The following is a 19,791-nucleotide window of genomic DNA, read 5'->3' as shown; positions in this document are numbered from 1 at the left end:
TTTAAAAGGCAAGCTGTTGGTGAACAAGTAAATTAATATCTTATTCGTATCTTTTTCTACCTAAACATCTTTATGGAACAAGGACATTATTTTAGAGTGCTAGTAAATTCAAGTATGTGAATTTAAGCAAGGGTGATAAGAGGAAAGTAGCTATCTGTTTTTTTTAAAAATGTATTGCTTTCTTACAAAGGTATTCTGTTAAAAAAAAAAAAGTTGATGTTTAAAAGTAGAAAATGGGATTGCATACATACTGTTTTGAAACTTGCCATTCATTTCCCCTTTAACAGCCTTTCCTGGATATCTTTCCATGTCAGTACACATATCTTCCTCATTTTTAAGGCTGTGAAATACTTCATTGTATGGATGTATAGTAATTTACTTAATACTTTCCAGTGCACATCTGAGTCTGTGCTGTTACAGTGTTTCAGAAAGCATCATTGAAATTGTATCACTTTTGTCTGATAGTTTGTCGGTTACAGTTTTAGAGATAGATTGTAATGCACTTGAAACTATAATATAGATACTGCTAAATTGCTGTCTGAAAAGCTTTTTGCTGGATTGTATGTTAACAAATAGTCTGGAAGAAAACCTGTTTTTCCATACCCTCGCGAATGCTGTAGATATTCAGGCCTTTAAATAGTTGTCAGTCTGGTAGGTTACAAATAATATTTTCCTTTAATTTGTATTCTTTTTATTAATGAGTTGGAGCACTTAAGCCTTTGAACATGATCTTCCATTTATGTCTATTTTCCTTATTCATGCCTAAGAATTATATATTAAGAAACATGTTAAATATTTATTATACAAAATTTATTGGCCTTTTCCTTTATGTGGATACTGGGGTCATGTCACTCCTGGAAAGGCTTTCCTCACTTTGAAAATATGCCCACAGATTCCAATTCAGGGAGAGAATGGTCATCACTTCTTCTCCAAGGCACAAATGCTAATTGGATGATGGCCTGATTCTTTGCCCTCTGCAGAATAATGCTTAAAATCTTTCTTTGTTGCATTATTTAATTATATATTTATGTTAAGTCCTTTTTATAAATGTGGATTTTTGTTACAGATACCATTTTATAAAGCAAGAAAACTTAATGCCTATGTTGAAAAATATGGAGCTAAGGTAAGTGTTAAAAAATGATATTAATACCATATGTTGTTTATAGTGATTGTATGTTCCACTCCTTTTGTCAACAAAAACTGGAGTATCTTTCTCACAGATTATTGTTATACATATGAAAGAACCCAACAAATTTTTCCTGACAATTATTATGTGCACATTTAGTGTAGAAAGAGGAGAAGAGGCTTTTTTGTTGGATGCTTTATTTCAGGCATTTTATGTGGCATAATCTTTTTTGCCATATACATCTTCAAATAAGTGAATCTCATCATTTTCACAGATAAACCCAGAGAGATGAGATTATTGCCCATATTATATAGCTAATATGTAGAGAAATAAAACATTATAGATTGTATTCTACATGGTGATGAGCTTCTGGATCTTCACAAAGAGAAAGATGAATACAGTGGTTAGTATTCATTTACTGAGACCCCTCTGTGTCTCAGTAAATTGAGTCATGGAGCCTTGACTAGAGCTCTTTTCATGCCTCTGCATGTAACTCTGAGACACTGTCATTGGTTATCCCAGAAGCCCATCCAGCTGTTACTGCTGGCCTCTGTTCCTAAGTCTAGTAGAGTTTGGGATAATGAGGTTTCTAGTCATCTTTAAAATGAGATGTTGTCTTTAGGTCCTAGGCAAGTAAAATTTCAGTAACACTTTCCAGTTCCCTGAGAAATCTTTGAATGACCTGAAAGCTGGTTCTGGCCACCAGTTACAGTCTGTGGGAAAACAGTATTATTCAGGAGCAATGAGGAAAGAATATGTTTACATCTTTTTACTGAGACAAGTCTTTGGTCATCTAAGGATTCTGGTTATCTTGAAAGGCCATTTACAAGCTAGCTATGAGAACCAGATTTACAGTATGTCATTCACCTAGAACTAGGACTTGGGTCTTTAAGCGATCTCTACCAAAATCTATTATTTATTAAGGCCTAAGAATAGGTAACATTTTAGTATAGCAGATCCTTGAATAAAATAATTTTGTTCAACATTGTTTCAATATAACATTAATAAGAAAGGAAAATAATTCAGTTCCCAGTCAAGGCCACTGTCTGTGTGGTTTGCACCTTCTTCCCTTGTCTAAGTGGGTTTTCTTTTTATACTCCGGGTTCCTCCCACATCCCAGATATGCACACATTAAGGGAATTGGCATGTATAAAGTGTCCCAGGCTGAGTAAGGGTGGGTATGTGTGTGTTTGCCCTGCAATGGAATGGAGTCCTGTCCAAGGCTGGTGCCCACCTTGCACCTGGAACTACCAGGATAGGCTCTGGCCACCCACCACCTTGAACTAGAATAAGCTAGTTGGAAAATGAATGAATAAATTGATGCATTAATACAAATTATTATAAAATAAATGTTCATAAAGTATACAATAATCATACAGAAGCACTACAGTAAATGATGCGGTATGCAAGCACTCAGGGAGCCTGTCATATTTGTGATTGTTTTGAACTGTGTGGTAGTAGGAGGTGCTCCTTAAAATTTTCACTTTGCAAACATTTATTCTTTGATTTTACCCACCACCACTACTACCACTGTCATTCACTGATTCACCAAAAATTGGGTGAATAATCCTTACTTGTTTTTATTAATCTTTCTTAAATATATGTATAGCTTACATTTATTTCAATGTTAATATTACAAGTGTTTCTGGTCTTTATTTAAAAGCTTAGTGATTTTTTGTGACCAGAACTATGCCATGGGAACTTTTAATTGTATCAGTGAGCCTATAGTTTTAGCAATAGCCAAAAGCAATATAACAAAATTGGTTTTGTTATATGTCATTTACCTTAAAGTCATGGTTTGTAAGAACTTATCAATGACATTAAATGAGGACTTACTGTATTGATTTAATAAAGCATTATTTATACTAAGCATCATCATTTTTTTGTGTACTTCATAAGAAAAAACAAAAAATTAAGAAAATATCACCCATAGTCCTTATACAATAATAAAAATGCTTTGTACTTTATTTTTCTTCCACCTTGTTAATTCACACCTATGACTTCATCAGTACAAGGTGTCACATCTCCAAAATGTTTAACATTTTTCTGTTTACACTCTTATCCTTTTTCCATTTATCTCAGTTTCCATTCCTATAAACTAAATTTTTGTTACCTTCACTAGACTTTCCAACCCTGAATTCTTTATTATTCACAAGCTTTCTTCCATTATCACTTGTTTTTCTACCCTCATTGAGCCATGATGGTTATGCTCAGTTTTTCTTTATATGAATACTTTTCACATAATCATAATCAGATATTTATTGAACATCTGTAACATGTCAAGCACTGTACTTGATACTGGGGATAAAGCTGTGAACCAGATAAAGTCTCTGCCCTTGGTAGTCTTATAGGTTTTATCTTTCTAATTTCTTAATGTGGAAGCTGAGGTCATTGATTTGAGAATTTCTTTGTTTTGTAATACAGAGACATTTCTTCTAAACACGTTCGTGCTATACATTTCTTCCTAAACACATTTTATTTTGGTATTCTTCAGTTAAAAAATATGTTATAATTCCTGTTTGATTTCTTTTTTGATCTATGGGTTATTTTGAAGTGTGTTATATAGTTTCCAAATATTTGAGGATTTTCCAGGGATCTTTTTGCTATTGATTTCCAGTGTCGTTGTTAGAGAATACGTTCTTTATAACTTGAATCTTTTTAAATTAATTGAGGTTATTTTATGCCCCAGAATATAGTCTATCTTAGTAAATGTTCCTTGTCCATTTGAGAAGAATGAGTATTCTATAAATGTGTTATCAAGTATTCTATAAATGTTTATTGGGTCACATTGGTTGATAGTGTTTTTAAGTCTGCTATATTCTCACTTATGTTCTGTTCACTTGTATCAGTTATTAAGAGAGTAGTATTGAAGTCTTTACCTGTAATTATGAATTCGTCTGTTTCTCCTTGAAGTTCTGTTTGTAGCCCTTAGACAATTGCTGCAAACTCTCCAAAACGAGACTGCCCTTGGTTATTTTGGAGGAGTTTCTTAGAGAGATAACAATCCATTGTTCATGCACATCCTGAAAGCAGTTTTCCCGGCGATGGGAGTCACTCATGTAGAAAAGGTGGTAGAGAATTTGTCCCTGACTTTAGCTGAAGTGATGACTCACACCATCTTTGCACTGCAAGGTATCCAGGTGTCACCAACCAGGATAGTTATGAATGACAGGATTGCCCCATAATTCCTCCTTGCATGCCAAGGCTGAGTCTGTGCTGATAGATTTTGCTGTATCTGAATTAATTCCTTGGGCCATAGAGAAAGTCAATACAAAAAATAAGAGAGAAATCCACCTAGCTCTCTAAGGAAGACCCTGGTGGTTTATGGGATTTATTCAACTGTTTGGGTCTGGGCCCCTGGGGCCATGTTTGAGGTCAGCATTATGGAGTCCCAATGATAGTAGCCTTAATTAAATTCTGTATGAGACAAACTGAAGAAATTTGGTTCCATCCTCTGCCAACAGATTATTCAGTTATGTCCTGGAAACATTCATTAGAAGTCAAAATGGTACAAAACTTAGAGATGGATAATATCGGGAGACAATTTTCCTCGACTTTTCATGCTTCTGCATGTCATTTTTCACAGAGGCAAAGCCAGCAATTTTTTCTGGACTGTATTTTCAAGGATGTTTATCAAACAGCCTTGGCTTGTTCTCCAGCCTTGGGTAGCTTCCTCACATGTCTGTGCTAATCAATACTCAGCTGACTCTCTGTTGACCTCCAGAGTTTGCTTTCTGTGCAGCTCTTTCCTCTCCCATACTTTGCACTGAAACCTCTAGCTTCCTTGACTTTCAGCTCTGTCTCCTTAATTCAGGGAAACTCCTAGCCTCTTCCTAGGTTCCCCTGCTCTGTACTGCAGCCTAGAAACCGTCTATCATCAAGAAGCTGGGGAAATCCTAGGGCTTATCTTGTTCATTTCCCATCTTTTGGGGATCACTTTTCTTTGTTGCCTGATATCTGATATCTTGTGAACTGTTATTTCATATAGCTTGCCTGGTGTTTTAGGCATTTCAAGTGGGAGGATAAATCTGGTTCCTATTACTTATTGGTCTTAATTATAAGTGAAAAATAATTTAAAATTAATTTAAAATTAATTTTGTATTATACAAGTAGAGATATTCTCTTGGTTGCATGTCTGCCCATGCAAGTATGTATTGTTTTTCTACAGTTGTGGCAGGCAAGGTCTCACTAACTCAGGCCTCCATTACAACTGTTCCAGCACTGACTGAGTAGCAAGGTTAAACATTAAAAGCTAATTGAGCCTATGCCCTTATACAAAGGCTGAAATGTAACAAAGAACCCACCAAGAGTTTTGCCTAGGCTTTTCCTGGGCCTTGAAGCATGACAAGATAACGAAGGAATTCTTAACAGGACCCTGTTAGGATTAAACAAGTTTTATTGTGAGGCTGAAGAAACTCCCTAGGCCTCCACAAACAAGTTTATTGGGGTCTAAAGGAACTCCCCAAACCTTTATGATTTAGCAGGAGACAAGATAAGGGTAATCACCCCAGTACCTAGACCCATTTAGATGAAGTAAACTTACTGAGGCTCCAGAAGAAGGTCTTCAGGACTCAGACCTTAGTTAGAGATTAAAAGAAGTTAATCACTTATGTCTTCAGATAAATGCACACTTACACATAGACATATAGCTTAGAAGGTATATAAGCTCTGGAAAACTTTGTAATTTTGAGTTGGTCTGGCAATAATTTCCAGGCCTTCTCCCTGTAACCAGTTGCAGAAAATAAAAACTCTCTTCCTCCCCAGTTCATTTGCATCTGGTTACTGGGCCACAGGAAATAGCAGCCCGACCCTCAGTTTGGTCCAGGAACAGAGTGAACAATAATGAGAACTATTACAAGTTTGTCCTCGTTTGGATTTCTCTCTGTGGAGCAGAATACAAAGTAAAGATCAAGGTTTTTAGCATAGAATTCTCAAGATTTAGACTAATTGGCCAGGGTAAGCAGGTAGTATTTGGCCATGATAGCATGACAATAGTAGTGGTTTTGAAGTGAGTATATTTGAACACTTCTTTAACTTTAGAACCAGATAGGATTAGCTGTAGCAATGGCTATAATTTTTACCTAGAATAAAAATTATTGGGTGGTGATCTAAATGGGAAGTTTGTTGGGTGGTGATCTAAATGGGCAGTCATTTCCTATTAGTATATACATACACAGCAATTGCTCTAAATTTGTCCATATTTTGCCATTTAATATATTTAGATGGAGGATCCACAAAGAGTAATTCCTGTAATTCTTCAGAACTGCCTTTCATATTCATTCATGGCTAGACTTGCTCCAGCCTGGAATAGAACTGGCCATCTCTTAATACAAGGTAACTTTATCTTTTTAGTCTTTGGAGCTTTCTGAACTAGATTATTTCTGTTATGTGTGTATTAGTCTGTTCTCATGCTGCTAATAAAGACATACTGGTGACTGGGTAATTTATAAAGGAAAGGTTTAGTGGATACACAGTTCCACATGGCTGGAGAGGCCTCACACAATCATGGTGGAAGACTAAAGGAAAAGCAAAGGGATGTATTACTTGACAGTAAGCAAGAGAGCGTGCTTATGGGAAATCCCCTTTATAAAACCATCAGATCTCATGAGACTTATTCACTATCACGAAAACAACACAGGAAAGCCCCACCCCCATGATTCAATCATTTCCCACCGGATCCTTCCCGCAACATGTGGGAATTATGGAAACTACAATTCAAGATTCAGGTGAGGACACAGCCAAACCATATCAATGTGCATCTGTTCTTAATTTTAAGATATATAATTTTTAGAAAATAATTCTTAAAACTGACCCAACTAGGCAATCTCAAGCAAGCCCACAACAACATAAATGTCATTTCTTTACTTTGGGATTATATACAGAGGCCTGATGTTTCTTTTAAAAAATTACTATGTAATACTTGATACTTAGGAATAAATGTAAGTTACAAAGCAGTATGATAAAATGAACACAATACTGTTAAAACTGGGAAGCTATCCTGAATTTTTCTTGAAGTCTGACTGTTTTCTAAATATTTCATAGCAGGAAATAGATATTTGGGGGAAGAATTGGTATTTCCATCCTTTTAATTGAAGAGATACCTTTTGAATGATTATATTTTTTCAGCTGTCATCAGATATTACTTTATATAACAACTGAATTTTAAAGTATTTTCTTTAGCTTTTTTAATTTCACATCAAGCATAGTTATAAATATCAAGCATGATTATGAGTTGTAATAATATGGTATATTCTGTGAATTTTTTAAGGAAGAGATTTTCTTTCTCAGATGGGAAAACAAAGTGCTGTTGGTAAGTAAAAAATGCATAAGTCAATACATAATATAATTCCTAGTTGCTAAAGAAAACAGTATCATATGCTGGGCATGGTGGCTCATGCCTGTAATTCCAACACTTTGGGAGGCCAAGGTAGGTAGATTGTTTGAGCCCACAAGTTCATGACCAGCCTGGGCAACATGGTGGACCCCATCTCTAGAAAATTATTAGCCAGGCACCACGCCTGTAGCCCCAGCTACCTGGGAGGCTGAAGTGGAGGGCCAGTTGAGCACAGGAGGTTGAGGCTGCAGTGAGCCATGATTGTGCCACTGCACTCCAGCCTGGGTGACAGAGCAAGACCCTATTTCAAAAAAACAAAAAACAAAACAAAAAAAAGGTAACATAGATCATTGGGTTGTATAATTATTGATTAATCAGGTTGTGTAAGACCTTAATTAGATATTATTGTAATCAGAATTTCACCTGGGAAATCACTTCTTGTTCGAAATGTACATTCCAGACTGTATGAGAAAAATTTATCTTAATTGGAAAAAGCTATATTTTTATTTTCTTAAAGAAAATCATGACTGTGAAGGAGTTTAATTCTGTAGGCATTTATAATGTATAGTTTCCAGAATCATATCATCAAAAATTCTTTAGTACTGATGTAAGTCAAAGCTTTATTTCTTATAAGAATAGGATTCTTTTTCTCCTTAAAAAATTGTAAAAAGAGACACAGATGATCTGAAGTACACAGTTTACTAGATAGCCTAATCCAGTTCTTTCACTGATTTGCATGGTTGTGTTTCACATAGACACTTTCCTAAACAGTAGTCCAGAGATAGCAGGTAGATGAGAATCTTGAGTCACCACCATAGACATTTTTAATCAATCATGGTAGCTTTTCACACCATTTGGGCATAGCCTTAAAATCCTGACCTGTAATCTATAGCTATTAGATCTGGTTTGACTTTCCAGCTAAAGCCTGTTTGCTCTCCTTGAACTAGTTTTATGTTTAATTTGTGTAGTGTCAGTCAGTGTGCCTGACCTCTGGGTTAATAGGTTCATTACCTACATCTAGTTTCATCTCCAAACACTGTCATGACACTACAGCTGTAGGGATTAAAAATAACAGTTTAGGAGAGGAAAATTCCTCACTCCTGTGTTAGGATTTTTTTTCTTTTACTTTTATTGAAATGTAATACACTATGACAAATTTTAAGTGTCTATCTCATTGAATTTTAACAAACTAAACATTCTTGTAATCAGTTCTCAGATCAAGAAACAACATTAAGAGCACCTCAGAATCCCCCTCATGCTTTTTTCATGTACTAACCCTTCCCAAAGTCCCCACTATCCTTACATTTCAGAAGTAGTTTTCTTTATGAAAAAGAAAGGTAAAGACTTCAAGACTCTAGGACTTCAAGGCTCTAGAAGATCTGGAATATATCTGCCAGTATATTTGAGGATATTTGTTAGTAAAAGACTACTCAAGTCAGAAACGTGGTGTGATACCTCTTTAGATTACAGAACAGGACAATCTCTCTCTATATATAATATATATCAGATTTGTGTAAGGTATTTGTTGGATTTTTCTCTTAACTGTGGGGTGTTTCATTTTTCTTATTATAACCTTGCCTGTGACCTGCACCCCACACACATATTCATGCTGTTTCATACCTTTGTCCTCTTTTAGATGTCTTATCTGTAAACTGTCAAATATTAAGTGGTTATTATTTGAATTTTACCATGTGTGGAAAAAAATCTGTTCTTGTTTTTGACTAGAATAAGTTAGTTTCCTTTGTTACTAAAATACTTCATTTAATAAGTAGAGTAATAATTCCAAATAGTTCACAGTTAAATATTTTATTTTCAGTATTAAACATCAATGTAACAGAAACTCAAGTTTGTCTAAGTATAGAAGCTTGCACAATCAGACTGCCACCACCTGAGGTACCACATATTGTGATTTCTATACTTTATTATATTTACTATATACTTTTTATGTTTATTATTGTTACTAACATGTAATTAGGTTTTAATTTTTAACATGAAGGGTGGTAGAAAGGTTTTTATTATCAAAATCTGTATTATTAAGTGCTTGATATATTTATATTGTTCTAAATCTGCTTCCCCAAAGAAAATATTATTCTGTCCATTTAACACAGGCCTTCACATTATTCCTTTGTTCAAAAACTTTGTTAAGATGCTATCTGAGACTCTCCACAAGCTATCCTGTCTTAGCACCCACTTCTTGCCTCTTCCTTCGCTTCCAAATGTAAAAAGCACAATTTCAGCTCGTATTAAATTTAATATTAATTCCCCTGCCTTTGATATTCTGGTAGCATTTTTTGCATCTATTTTTTACACATAACACATTCTGTTTTCTTAGTAGAAGGATATGTCTTTTATTTTGTGGATTCCCACAGCATCTAGTATAGAATCATCTTATACACTAGTGTCACTCAATGTTATTGTGTTTCCTCTAGGCCAGTAGTTCTCAATGGAAGTGGTTGAGGGCAGGGAAATGAATGATTGGCTTCTTATGAGACATTTGGCAATGTCTAGAGACAATTTTGGTTATCACAATGGAGGTAGGATGGTGTTGCTACTGACGTCTAGTGGGTAGAGGCCAGAGAAGGGATGCTAATGAATATCCTCCCCTGCACAGGACAGTCCTCTTATCCCCACCCACAGAATTATCCAGCCCAAAGTGTCAATAATGTGGAGGTTGAGAAACCCCAGGCATAGGACAAATGATGCTTCCTTTGCTTAGAATGGCCCTCTAATTGGCTATACATGTCCTTCTCATCATTTAAGGGCCAACTCAAATGCTACTCCTCCATTCATTTATTTCCATTTAATTATTTGATTACCTATTATGTGGATAAGTAACAAAGGACAATGGATAAGTCCAAGATGAATAGGATCCACTTTTCTGCCCTGGAGAATCATGTAAGCCAGTAGGGAAGATGACCTGCATATAAATAACTGGAACGGGTAACATGGCATGTATATCTTGGACTGATGAGAAACCTTCCCAAGGTTCCAAACCCTGTGTGATCTCCCACCCTCATTTAAACCCTCATACTGTCCTGTACCATACTTTGTTTTCTGTCACTTAGAATACCTGAAATTGGGTAATTTGTAAAGAAAATGAATTTATTTATTAAAGTTATAGAGGCCATGTCCAGTGAGGATCTTCTTGCTGTTGGGGACTCTCTGCTGAGTCCTGAGGTGGCGCAAGGCGTCACATAGCAAGAGGGCTGGGTATGGAAGCTAAGGTCTCTCTTCCTTTTATAAAGTCGTGAGTCCTACTCCTGTGATAAGCCATTAATTTATTAACCTTCTAATCCACTAATCCATGAATGGATTAATCCATTCATGAGGGCAAAGCCCTCATCACCCAATCACCTGTTAAAGACTCCACGTTGGCGGGGCACGGTGGCTCATGCCTGTAATCCCAGCACTTTTGGAGGCCAAGGTGGGCAGATCATGAGGTTAGGAGTATAAGACTAGCCTGGCCAACATGGTGTAACCCTGTCTCTACTAAAAATACAAAAATTAGCTGGGCATGGTGGTGCATTCCTGTAATCCCAGCTACTCCGGAGGCTGGGGCAGGAGAGTTGCTTGGACCGGGACCCAGGAGGCAGAGGTAGCAATGAGCCGAGCTTGCGCCATTGCACTCCAGCCTGGGCTAGAGAAGAGCAAGACTCCATCTCAGAGAAAAAAAAAAAAAAGGCTCCATGTCTCAATACTGCCACATTGGGGATTAAATTCCAAAATGAGTTTTGGAGGGGACACATAGTCAAATTGTAGTTTATACTCACATACTTATTTCTATTTTTATATCTCTGATTTTCTTATAAGAAGCATCATGAAGACTAATATTGTGGCTTACTCACCTTTGAATTTTCTACAGATGATACTTCTGTATTCTCCACCTCCATCTGAACCAATTTAGAGATTGACAGAGGAGTAAGACATAAATAGAGATCAGAATGTCACCTTTATTACTAGGGTGAGATTATAATTTATCCTCAAAATAGGATGCTTCTGAGAGTGAAAGGGGCGCTAACCTGATGAGATACTAGCCCAACATGCACGAACTGGGATATATAGTCATGTTGTTCATTACTGGAAAGGAAAAACAGCTCTTGGAGGACATGGCTTATCTGAACCTTAGAATTAGGCAGACGTAATACCCATCCACTAATTGCAGTAGTGGAAAAACGACAGGCCTCCCTTGGGAGACCAGGCACTGGTTCTGATATAACAAAGAGAATGCAGAACACCACTGTCTGCCGGAAGGCCAGCTCCCAAGAGGAAGGGGAAGACGTGAGCCAGCATGCCTGGTTATTCATCCCAATTTTACCATCTGCATTAGTCCATTCTCATGCTGCTGTGAAGAAATACCTGAGACTAGATAATTTATAAAGGAAAGAGGTTTAATTGATTCACAGTTCCTCATGGCTAAGAAGGCCTCAGGAAACTTACAGTCATGGTGGAAGGGGAAGTAAGCATGTCCTTCTTCACAAGGTGGCAGGAGAGAAAAGTGCAGAGCAAAGGGGAAAAGGCCCTCTATAAAACCATCAGATCTCACGAGAACTCACTGTCGCTAGAACTGCATGAGGGTAACTGCCCCCATGAGTAAATTACCTCCCATTGGGTCCCTCCCACAACATGTGGGGATTATGGAAACTACAGTTCAAGATATCACCATCCATATGCCCTAGGGAGGAATGAATGACAGAGCAGAATGATTCCAGGAATATGTGTTAGTAGAGCTTTCTGGGCATGGAAGGAAACACCAAAAATGGGCCAAACACATGCCTCACCTCTATTCAACATTATACACTCAACACGTACTTGTTAAATTAAATCGATTCTCTAAATTATGATTATTCATCAGCTTCTCTGAATCTCACTTTTACTTAAGTTTTTGATATGGCATCTTACACATTCTGACTGCTACAAAAATTAGTTTCATATATACCTATGTTCCCACTAAATTGTAATATTTTTGAGATTCTAGGTCCTGTGTTATTCATTTTTATTCCTCATGGAGCCTAAAGATAATTGCATTTAATTTTCCTTTTATTAAAATCTGGCATTGGTTATGTTAACGAAAACGTGACTGAGGCAGATCTCAACTGACTCAGGTTTGTTTTGCCAAACATGCCCAGGGAAAAGAAATACAAGTTACAATAGGATCCATGCCCCATGCTTTTTCCAAAGGGGGTTTTGAGGACTTCAGTATTTAAAGGGGAAAGAACAAGCAGAAGGGGAAAGAGGAAGGGGAAAAAAAGAGGAGGAGGGTAGACAATGAGGCAAATGGTTACATTCTTGTGAGGCTTTGATTACAGCTGAGTGAATCTACATCATACACATGAAAAGAGGTAGAGGAAAAGTCAGTTGTGCATTTCTCTCACTCAGTAAATCTATATTTACAGTCATAATCTGAAACTAAGCTGTCTGGGAACAAAAGGAAGGCAGGGGTTTTTTGTTTGTTTTTTGTTTTTGTGTGATTCAGTTACCAAGTTTAATGTTCCCTTTGGTATAGCGAGTTTGGGGTTCTGAGATTCTGGTTTTTTCTTTCATAGTTATTTGGTCAGGTTGGGGGGAGGGGAGAAATAAGGGTGAAGAGGTGAGAAGGAGGATGTTTCTTGTTTCTCTTCCCTCCAGTTTATTTTGTTTGCTTTCATTCCCCTTATCAAAAATATGCCATGGCCTCCATTGATTATAAGATGAAATCTCAACCGTTTACTATGATATGCAAGATCTTCAGCAAACTGATCCAAACCAACCCTACTTATAGCCTCATCTCCCATTACTGCTCTCCAAGTAGCCAAACTATGAATTGTTTCTCAAAGATAGTATGGTCTTTCATCCTTCCATGTCTTTGATCACACAGTTGTCTAAGCCTATAATTCCCTTTCTTCTGCTCATCTTTCAAGGCTTATCTCAGACATCACCCCTTTGAAGAATTCCCCATCTCCTAAGTCATCTCTCTTGGTGCTCCCTGCCTTGTTTATCACGTATTATCTATGCAAATGTCTCATTAAACTGAGAAGTCCTAGAGGGAAGGGTCTGTGTCTTATTAATCTTTCTATCGTAGGAGCCTACTCTAGTGCCTGTCACTCACTTTAGAAAGATTTATGGAGCACTTTGGGAGGCCGAGACGGGCGGATTACGAGGTCAGGAGATCGAGACCATCCTGGCGAACACAGTGAAACTCCGTCTCTACGAAAAAAATACAAAAAAAAAAAAAAAAAAAACTAGCCGGGCAAGGTGGCAGGCGCGTGTAGTCCTAGCTACTCGGGAGGCTGAGGCAGGAGAATGGCATAAACCCGGGAGGCGGAGCTTGCAGTAAGCTGAGATCCGGCCACTGCACTCTAGCTTGGGTGACAGAGCGAGACTCCGTCTCAAAAAAAAAGAAAGATTTATGGAATGAATGGAGCATTGAGCATTGACTGGAGTGAAAGACTAATTTATTTTTTGAACTAGGTGACTTTTGTTTCTAAATTCTTTTTTAATTCCTCTAGGCTAGAGATTGGAGTCGTTTTCTAAATCGTGACCTTTGACCCTATGTAGACCAATTTTAAAGCAGTTTATTATAATTCATGATGAAAAATGGGATTTCAGCCCTTGTCTTTACAATTTAAATAGAGATCAAAAAATTTAAGAGGTAATTGAAACAGTAATTTACTCATTTCTCAAATTTTGGACTGTGCTAAACTTTAAAATAATACTTTCCTGGAAGTAATTGAATGTTTCTAAAGGAATTTATGTGCACAAGTTGCCATTTTACTGCTTGGTGCATTGAGATTATAATTGAATCCACAGTTATGTGAGGGATATATTTCAGAAAAGCATTATGTAATATTAAACTGTTTGCCTTGAAATTTAATTATATGGAATATTTGGGAAATGAGTGCCTCGAAACAAATTTCTATTTATTTCATAGATGGATATTTACTTGGTACTATTATGTGTATATGCCAAGTGCTGATGGAAAACACCTTTTCCTCCTAGAATGTTTTATGTAGGTCAGAAGAAAGAAGAGCATGCACACATAAAACTTATCAGACGAAGGGAACATTTACTGAGTACTGGTTAATATTCACATACCCAGAAAATTCAGTGTAGGCCTAGAATCACATTAAAATTCTCAGATCTGCACTTATTAGCAGTGCCTCTTTGGTACGTTAGTTAATCTTGCAGGATTCCATTTTTCTTATAAATTGGAGATAATGATACCCCTTCTAGGGTTGTAAGGAGGTTATGGGGTAAAGTACATTAAGGGCTTAGCATAGTACCTGGCAGTAAAGGTTTAAAAATGATAGCTATTGTTATTATTTTATACGTAAGTAAATTAAGACACAAGTAGTTAAATAAGTTGCTCTGGGTCATAAAGGTAGTAAGAGATTCAGGATTGGAGTTTGTCCTTCAACTCTGTTCTTTCTACAATACCATGCTTCCTTCACCTATCCTTAGGTTTTTTGGTTGAAATTTGTATGTCCCATAGAGCCTTACAGAAATAGATACCTAATATATGTTAAATAAAAATACAATTAAAAAACAATGTTTGGTAATGGAGTATCAAAATTAGTGTTATAGGAACTGTGTTACTTCAGGAATTAAGAGAAAAAGAAAATGTCTGAGAGAATCATATGAAATCTTTGAAATACTTGTACTATTTTTCACCCTTTTCTTCTTGAAATAATCTCCTCTCTCGATTTCTCTGAAACTTGATTTTTCTAGAATCTCCTGGAATTCATTTATCTTCATTCATTTATCATTTTAAATGTTGCTGTTTCTTAGGGTTCCATTTTCAGCCCTCTTTTCCTTAGCAGGCTCACCCATTTCAGTGGCTTCAGCCATACACCATACCTCCCAAATATTCTTGTATAGTTGTAACTTTTCTGTCCTCTCTTGGATACTTTCAAATGAATGTACAAATCGCAGTCAGACTCAATTATTTCTAAAACTGATTGTATTTATTTGTCACCTTCCCCAATCCGAAATCTGTTCTTCCTGTGTAATTACTCTTTTCATTAGTGGCATCAGCAGTCAATAATTTACCTACCTAAAGACTTCAGAGTCATCCTTGGCTTTTCCTCTTTTTCACTTTCTCTTTCCAGTGAGTCTTTAATAGCCTACTCTGGGCTCTGAAATGGACTCTTCTCTGCCTCCATTTCTGTTGCTCTAATTCAGACTCCCCTTTTTTACTTGAACTATTAAACCAGTCTCCATATAGTCCTTGTCTCAAGGCTTTCTCCTCCAAATTTATTATCTAATTTTTCCTTACAATGTGAACAGAGTTCACTTTCCAAAACAAAGGTCCCCAGCCTAAATATCTTTAGTATTTCAACTTTGCCCTAGAGAAAATTAAGTCTAAATTCTTTAGATTGGCATTATAAGGAGAAAATAATATTTATTGAATACCTGCTTTTCAATATGGTTTTGATCATATAAGGGCACTTTATAAATATTTGCTAAATAAGGAAATACAAAGGGTTAGCATTTGCAGCCTCTTGGAGTATATGGTGAACAGTTGGGTGGTTTGCCAGTCTTTAGTCTGTGTTGAGAAAGACTAGTGTAAACAATAAGTACTGGTACTTATTGAGTTCCCTGCCGCAATTGACTTGAGTCTCTGAATATTGTAGAAAGTACCCAGAGGATATATACTCAAGCTATATAAGTACATGTGTGTGAGAACCCATAAACTTTAAACATTTGAACCTGATACCTACCTTCTTTGAATTCAGTTTTAAGTTCTGTTTTCTCTCAGTTTATTCCTCCCTCTACAACCAGTCTTTTCTAACATTCGTAACTATGCCTGTTCTAACCATGTTTTTATCACACATTTCAGGCAACTGATCTCTTAAGCACAGTACATCACAGTGCAAGATTTATCTCTTGTGCACAGGAAAATATGTGTCCTTATTCATTCTGTGTGGCCTTGCTCTTTTACTTCACAATGTAACTAACATATTCTATCTTCCTCTTCCTGCATTCATGTTTTCCTGCTCTTCCCTGCTCCTCCATTTCCATTAGTTTTACTGAATGCCACAGGAACTCAGAGAAGGATCAGTCACTGGATATGGGGAAGATGGGTCTAGATCCAGGCATCAGGACCTTATTGGTAGGAGTCAGAGAAATCAGAGTGGGGACAATACTTTAAGCAACTGTATTGTTAAGATGCTAATGAGTTGTCCAGGCAATAAAAAGTCATCTAGTTTAGTTGGACTTCCTTGAAAAGTAGTAGGTGGTGAGGTTAGAACATTGTTTCTCAAAAGATGTTAGGTGGTTGGTTAAAAATGGGGTAAGGGTTGGCTGGGTGCGGTGGCTCACACCTGTAATCCCAGCACTTTGGGAGGCCAAGATGGGCAGATCACAAGGTCAGGAGATAGAGATCACCCTGGCTAACATAGTGAAACCCCGTCTCTACTAAAAAATACAAAAAAAAATTAGCTGGGCGTGGTGACGGGCGCCTGTAGTCCCAGCTACTGGGGAGGCTGAGGCAGTAGAATGGTGTGAACCCGGGAGGTAGAGCTTGCAGTGAGCCGAGACGGCACCACTGCACTCCAGCCTGGGTGACAAAGCGAGACTCCGTCTCAAAAAAAAAAAAAAAAAAAAGAAAAATGGGGAATGGGGTAAGGGTTTATGAATCATTCTCTCTAATCTTAATACAGTGTCCTTTCGCCCATTAATACTTTGTTTTTTCACCCTCCTTGAGGTCTCTTTATATCTTTAGCTAACTGGAACAGTTCCTCTCAGGGAGATTTTCCAGGGTAAGAGAGCTGTAATTGGCAAACTCTTGTGGGTTAAATACAAGCCAAAATGCCCTATAGGGAGGACACTGGAGGAACAGGGAAGAAAGTGTTCTAGGAGGCTGTTAGGGGTATAAAAGGAGACTGGAGCATTGGCTCTGTCTTTTCTCCTCCAAAAGACCAGATAGAAGTATAATTCCCTTACTCATCCTCCATTTTAAAAACCAATTGAGGTTAAAAGCTATTATTTTAAAATATGAACACCTTCCTTTGGAAGATTCAACTCCCTGCAAATTAACATAATTTTTACAAAACCTGAAAACCAGCTAAAATAACTGGAAAATAGGAATTTGGGCTTGGATGGTAAGAGGGAAAGCATGAAATGCTTTTTATATTGTATAAAGGAGAAGCAGGGTGAGCTGCAACTTTGATTACTTATGTAAAGTGGTTATGCATGATTCAATGTAACTTAAGTCTTTAAAACCACTTTATAACCTACTATGTGCATGTAACAAATACGTATCTTTTAAAATGTTTCCTTTTTTGCCAAATTGAGGACTTACAAATCTTATTTCCATTCAAAGCTAAAAGAGTTTGAGATTTCCCAGAGTATTATAAAGGATTTTCATACTAACAAGCATGCTGTCATTGAGAGACATTCCATTTTAAGCAACTGGTGCTACGTTTTGCCAAGGTGAGATTTCAATTTGTAGTGTCTAGAGTGAGTTCAAAATATGGTGGTTTCCCTTATTTTGCTTTCTTAACTTTGACATGTACAAAAGTATAAACCATTTTGGTGAATTTTAAAATACTGAATTATGACTTCACAAAGGTATTGAAACACTATTGTCATATTTACAAAAGTCATGAATTTTCTTTATCAAATTACTAATTTTATTGTATATTCAAATTTTATTAGATCTAGTTTCAAAAAAGTAATATTTCTAAATTTCTCATTATAAAATGAAAACTATCAAAATAATATTAATAAAACCTCATAAACTTGTATCTAATCATTAATGATTCATTATACTTTGGTATGAACTGAGTTTTAAGTTTGTACTATTTTCAGGAAAAAATATTTTGTTACTAGTATAAGCAGGACAATTGGGATAAAATTTTAAATCGCTTAGGAAAAAGAACTTTAGTGGCATACACATAATAATTCAATCACTGAAGCTGGGAGGTGGTAGGTAGAAAACATAGATTTAACTCTAATTCATTTACCACCTAACAGACTTTTCCCTAAAGTCTAACCATTACCAGTAATATCTTTGGGTTGAAAAATTTCTTAGTCATTATTTTGTGTTTACAGTTGGCACATTGTTTACAACAATCTAATTTAGTTTTTTCTAGTAATTCTAGTTGTTAAAATACAATATAAATAAAGACCATATATGACAAACCCATAGCTAACATCGTACTCAACAGTGGAAAATTAAAAGCTTTTTTCTCTAAAATCAGGAACAAGACAAGGATGCCCACTCTCTCCACTTCTGTTCAACATAGTGCTAGAAGTCCTAGCTAGAGCAGTTAGACAAGAGAACGAAAGAAAAGGCATCCAACTTGTAAAGGGAAAAGTTAAATTGTTGCTGTATGCAGGTGACATGATCTTACATATAGAAAACCCTAAAGACTCCACCAAAAAACTGTTAGAACTAATAAACAAACTCAGTAAAGTTGTAGGATACAAAATCACACAAAAAAGTAGCATTTCTATATACTAACAACAAACTATCTGTAAAAGAAATCAATGAAAATAATTTTGTCCATAATAGCTACCAAAAACATACTTAGCAATAAATTTAACCAAGGAGGTGAAAGACCTGTACACTGAAAACTACATATCTGTGAAAAAGCACAGATGACAAAAGCAAAAATAGACAAATGTGTTTACATCACTGAAAAGCTTCTATATGGCAAAGGAAAAGGTCAACAGAGTGAAGAGAGAACTTACAAAATGAGAGAAAATATCTGTAAACCGTACATCTGATAAAGAGCTACTATCCAAACTACATAAGGAACTCAAATAACTCAATAGCAAGAAAACAAATAACCTGATTTTAAAATGGGCAAAGCCCTCGAATAATATTTCTCAAAAGAAGATATTTAAATGATGAACAGGTGTATGAAAAAATGCTCAACACCGGCTGGGCGGGGTGGCTCATACTTGTAATCCCAGCACTTTGGGAGGCCGATGCGGGCAGATCACGAGGTCAGGAGATTGAGACCATCATGGCTAACACAGTGAAACCCCGTCTCTACTAAAAATACATTTAAAAAAATTAGCCGGGCGTGGTGGCGGCGCCTGTAGTCCCAGCTACACGTGAGGCTGAGGCAGGAGAATGGTGTGAACCCGGGAAGCGGAGCTTGCAGTGAGTGGAGATCGCGCCACTGCACCCCAACCTGGGCGACAGAGCAAGACTCCGTCTTAAAAAAAAAAAAAACAAAAAAAATTAGCCTGGCGTGGTGGCGGGCGCTTGTAGTCCCAGCTACTTGGGAGACTGAGGTAGGAGAATGGCGTGAACCTGGGAGGCAGAGCTTGCAGTGAGCTGAGATTGCTCCACTGCCCTCCAGACTGGGCGACAGAGCGAGACTCCGTCTCAAAAAAAAAA

The 19,791-nt window shown here is 36.8% G+C and overlaps 1 protein-coding gene across 1 annotated transcript in view; it reads left to right on the top strand.

The window, feature by feature from the left end:
* The window catches only part of C18H18orf63 (chromosome 18 C18orf63 homolog), a 43,152-nt gene that overhangs the window by 6,257 nt on the left and 17,104 nt on the right, over positions 1-19,791 (top strand). The window contains exons 4-8 of the mRNA XM_023224149.2: positions 1,067-1,123; positions 6,349-6,460; positions 7,395-7,436; positions 9,277-9,353; positions 17,761-17,870. Coding sequence (XP_023079917.2) covers positions 1,067-1,123; positions 6,349-6,460; positions 7,395-7,436; positions 9,277-9,353; positions 17,761-17,870 — 398 coding nt within the window. The remainder of the gene's footprint in view (positions 1-1,066; positions 1,124-6,348; positions 6,461-7,394; positions 7,437-9,276; positions 9,354-17,760; positions 17,871-19,791) is intronic.

Source organism: Piliocolobus tephrosceles, chromosome 18 (assembly GCF_002776525.5).
Source record: "Piliocolobus tephrosceles isolate RC106 chromosome 18, ASM277652v3, whole genome shotgun sequence".
Classification (NCBI taxonomy): domain Eukaryota; kingdom Metazoa; phylum Chordata; class Mammalia; order Primates; family Cercopithecidae; genus Piliocolobus; species Piliocolobus tephrosceles.
Note: the sequence above shows the minus strand (reverse complement) of the source record. Positions and strands in the feature narration are given on the sequence as shown.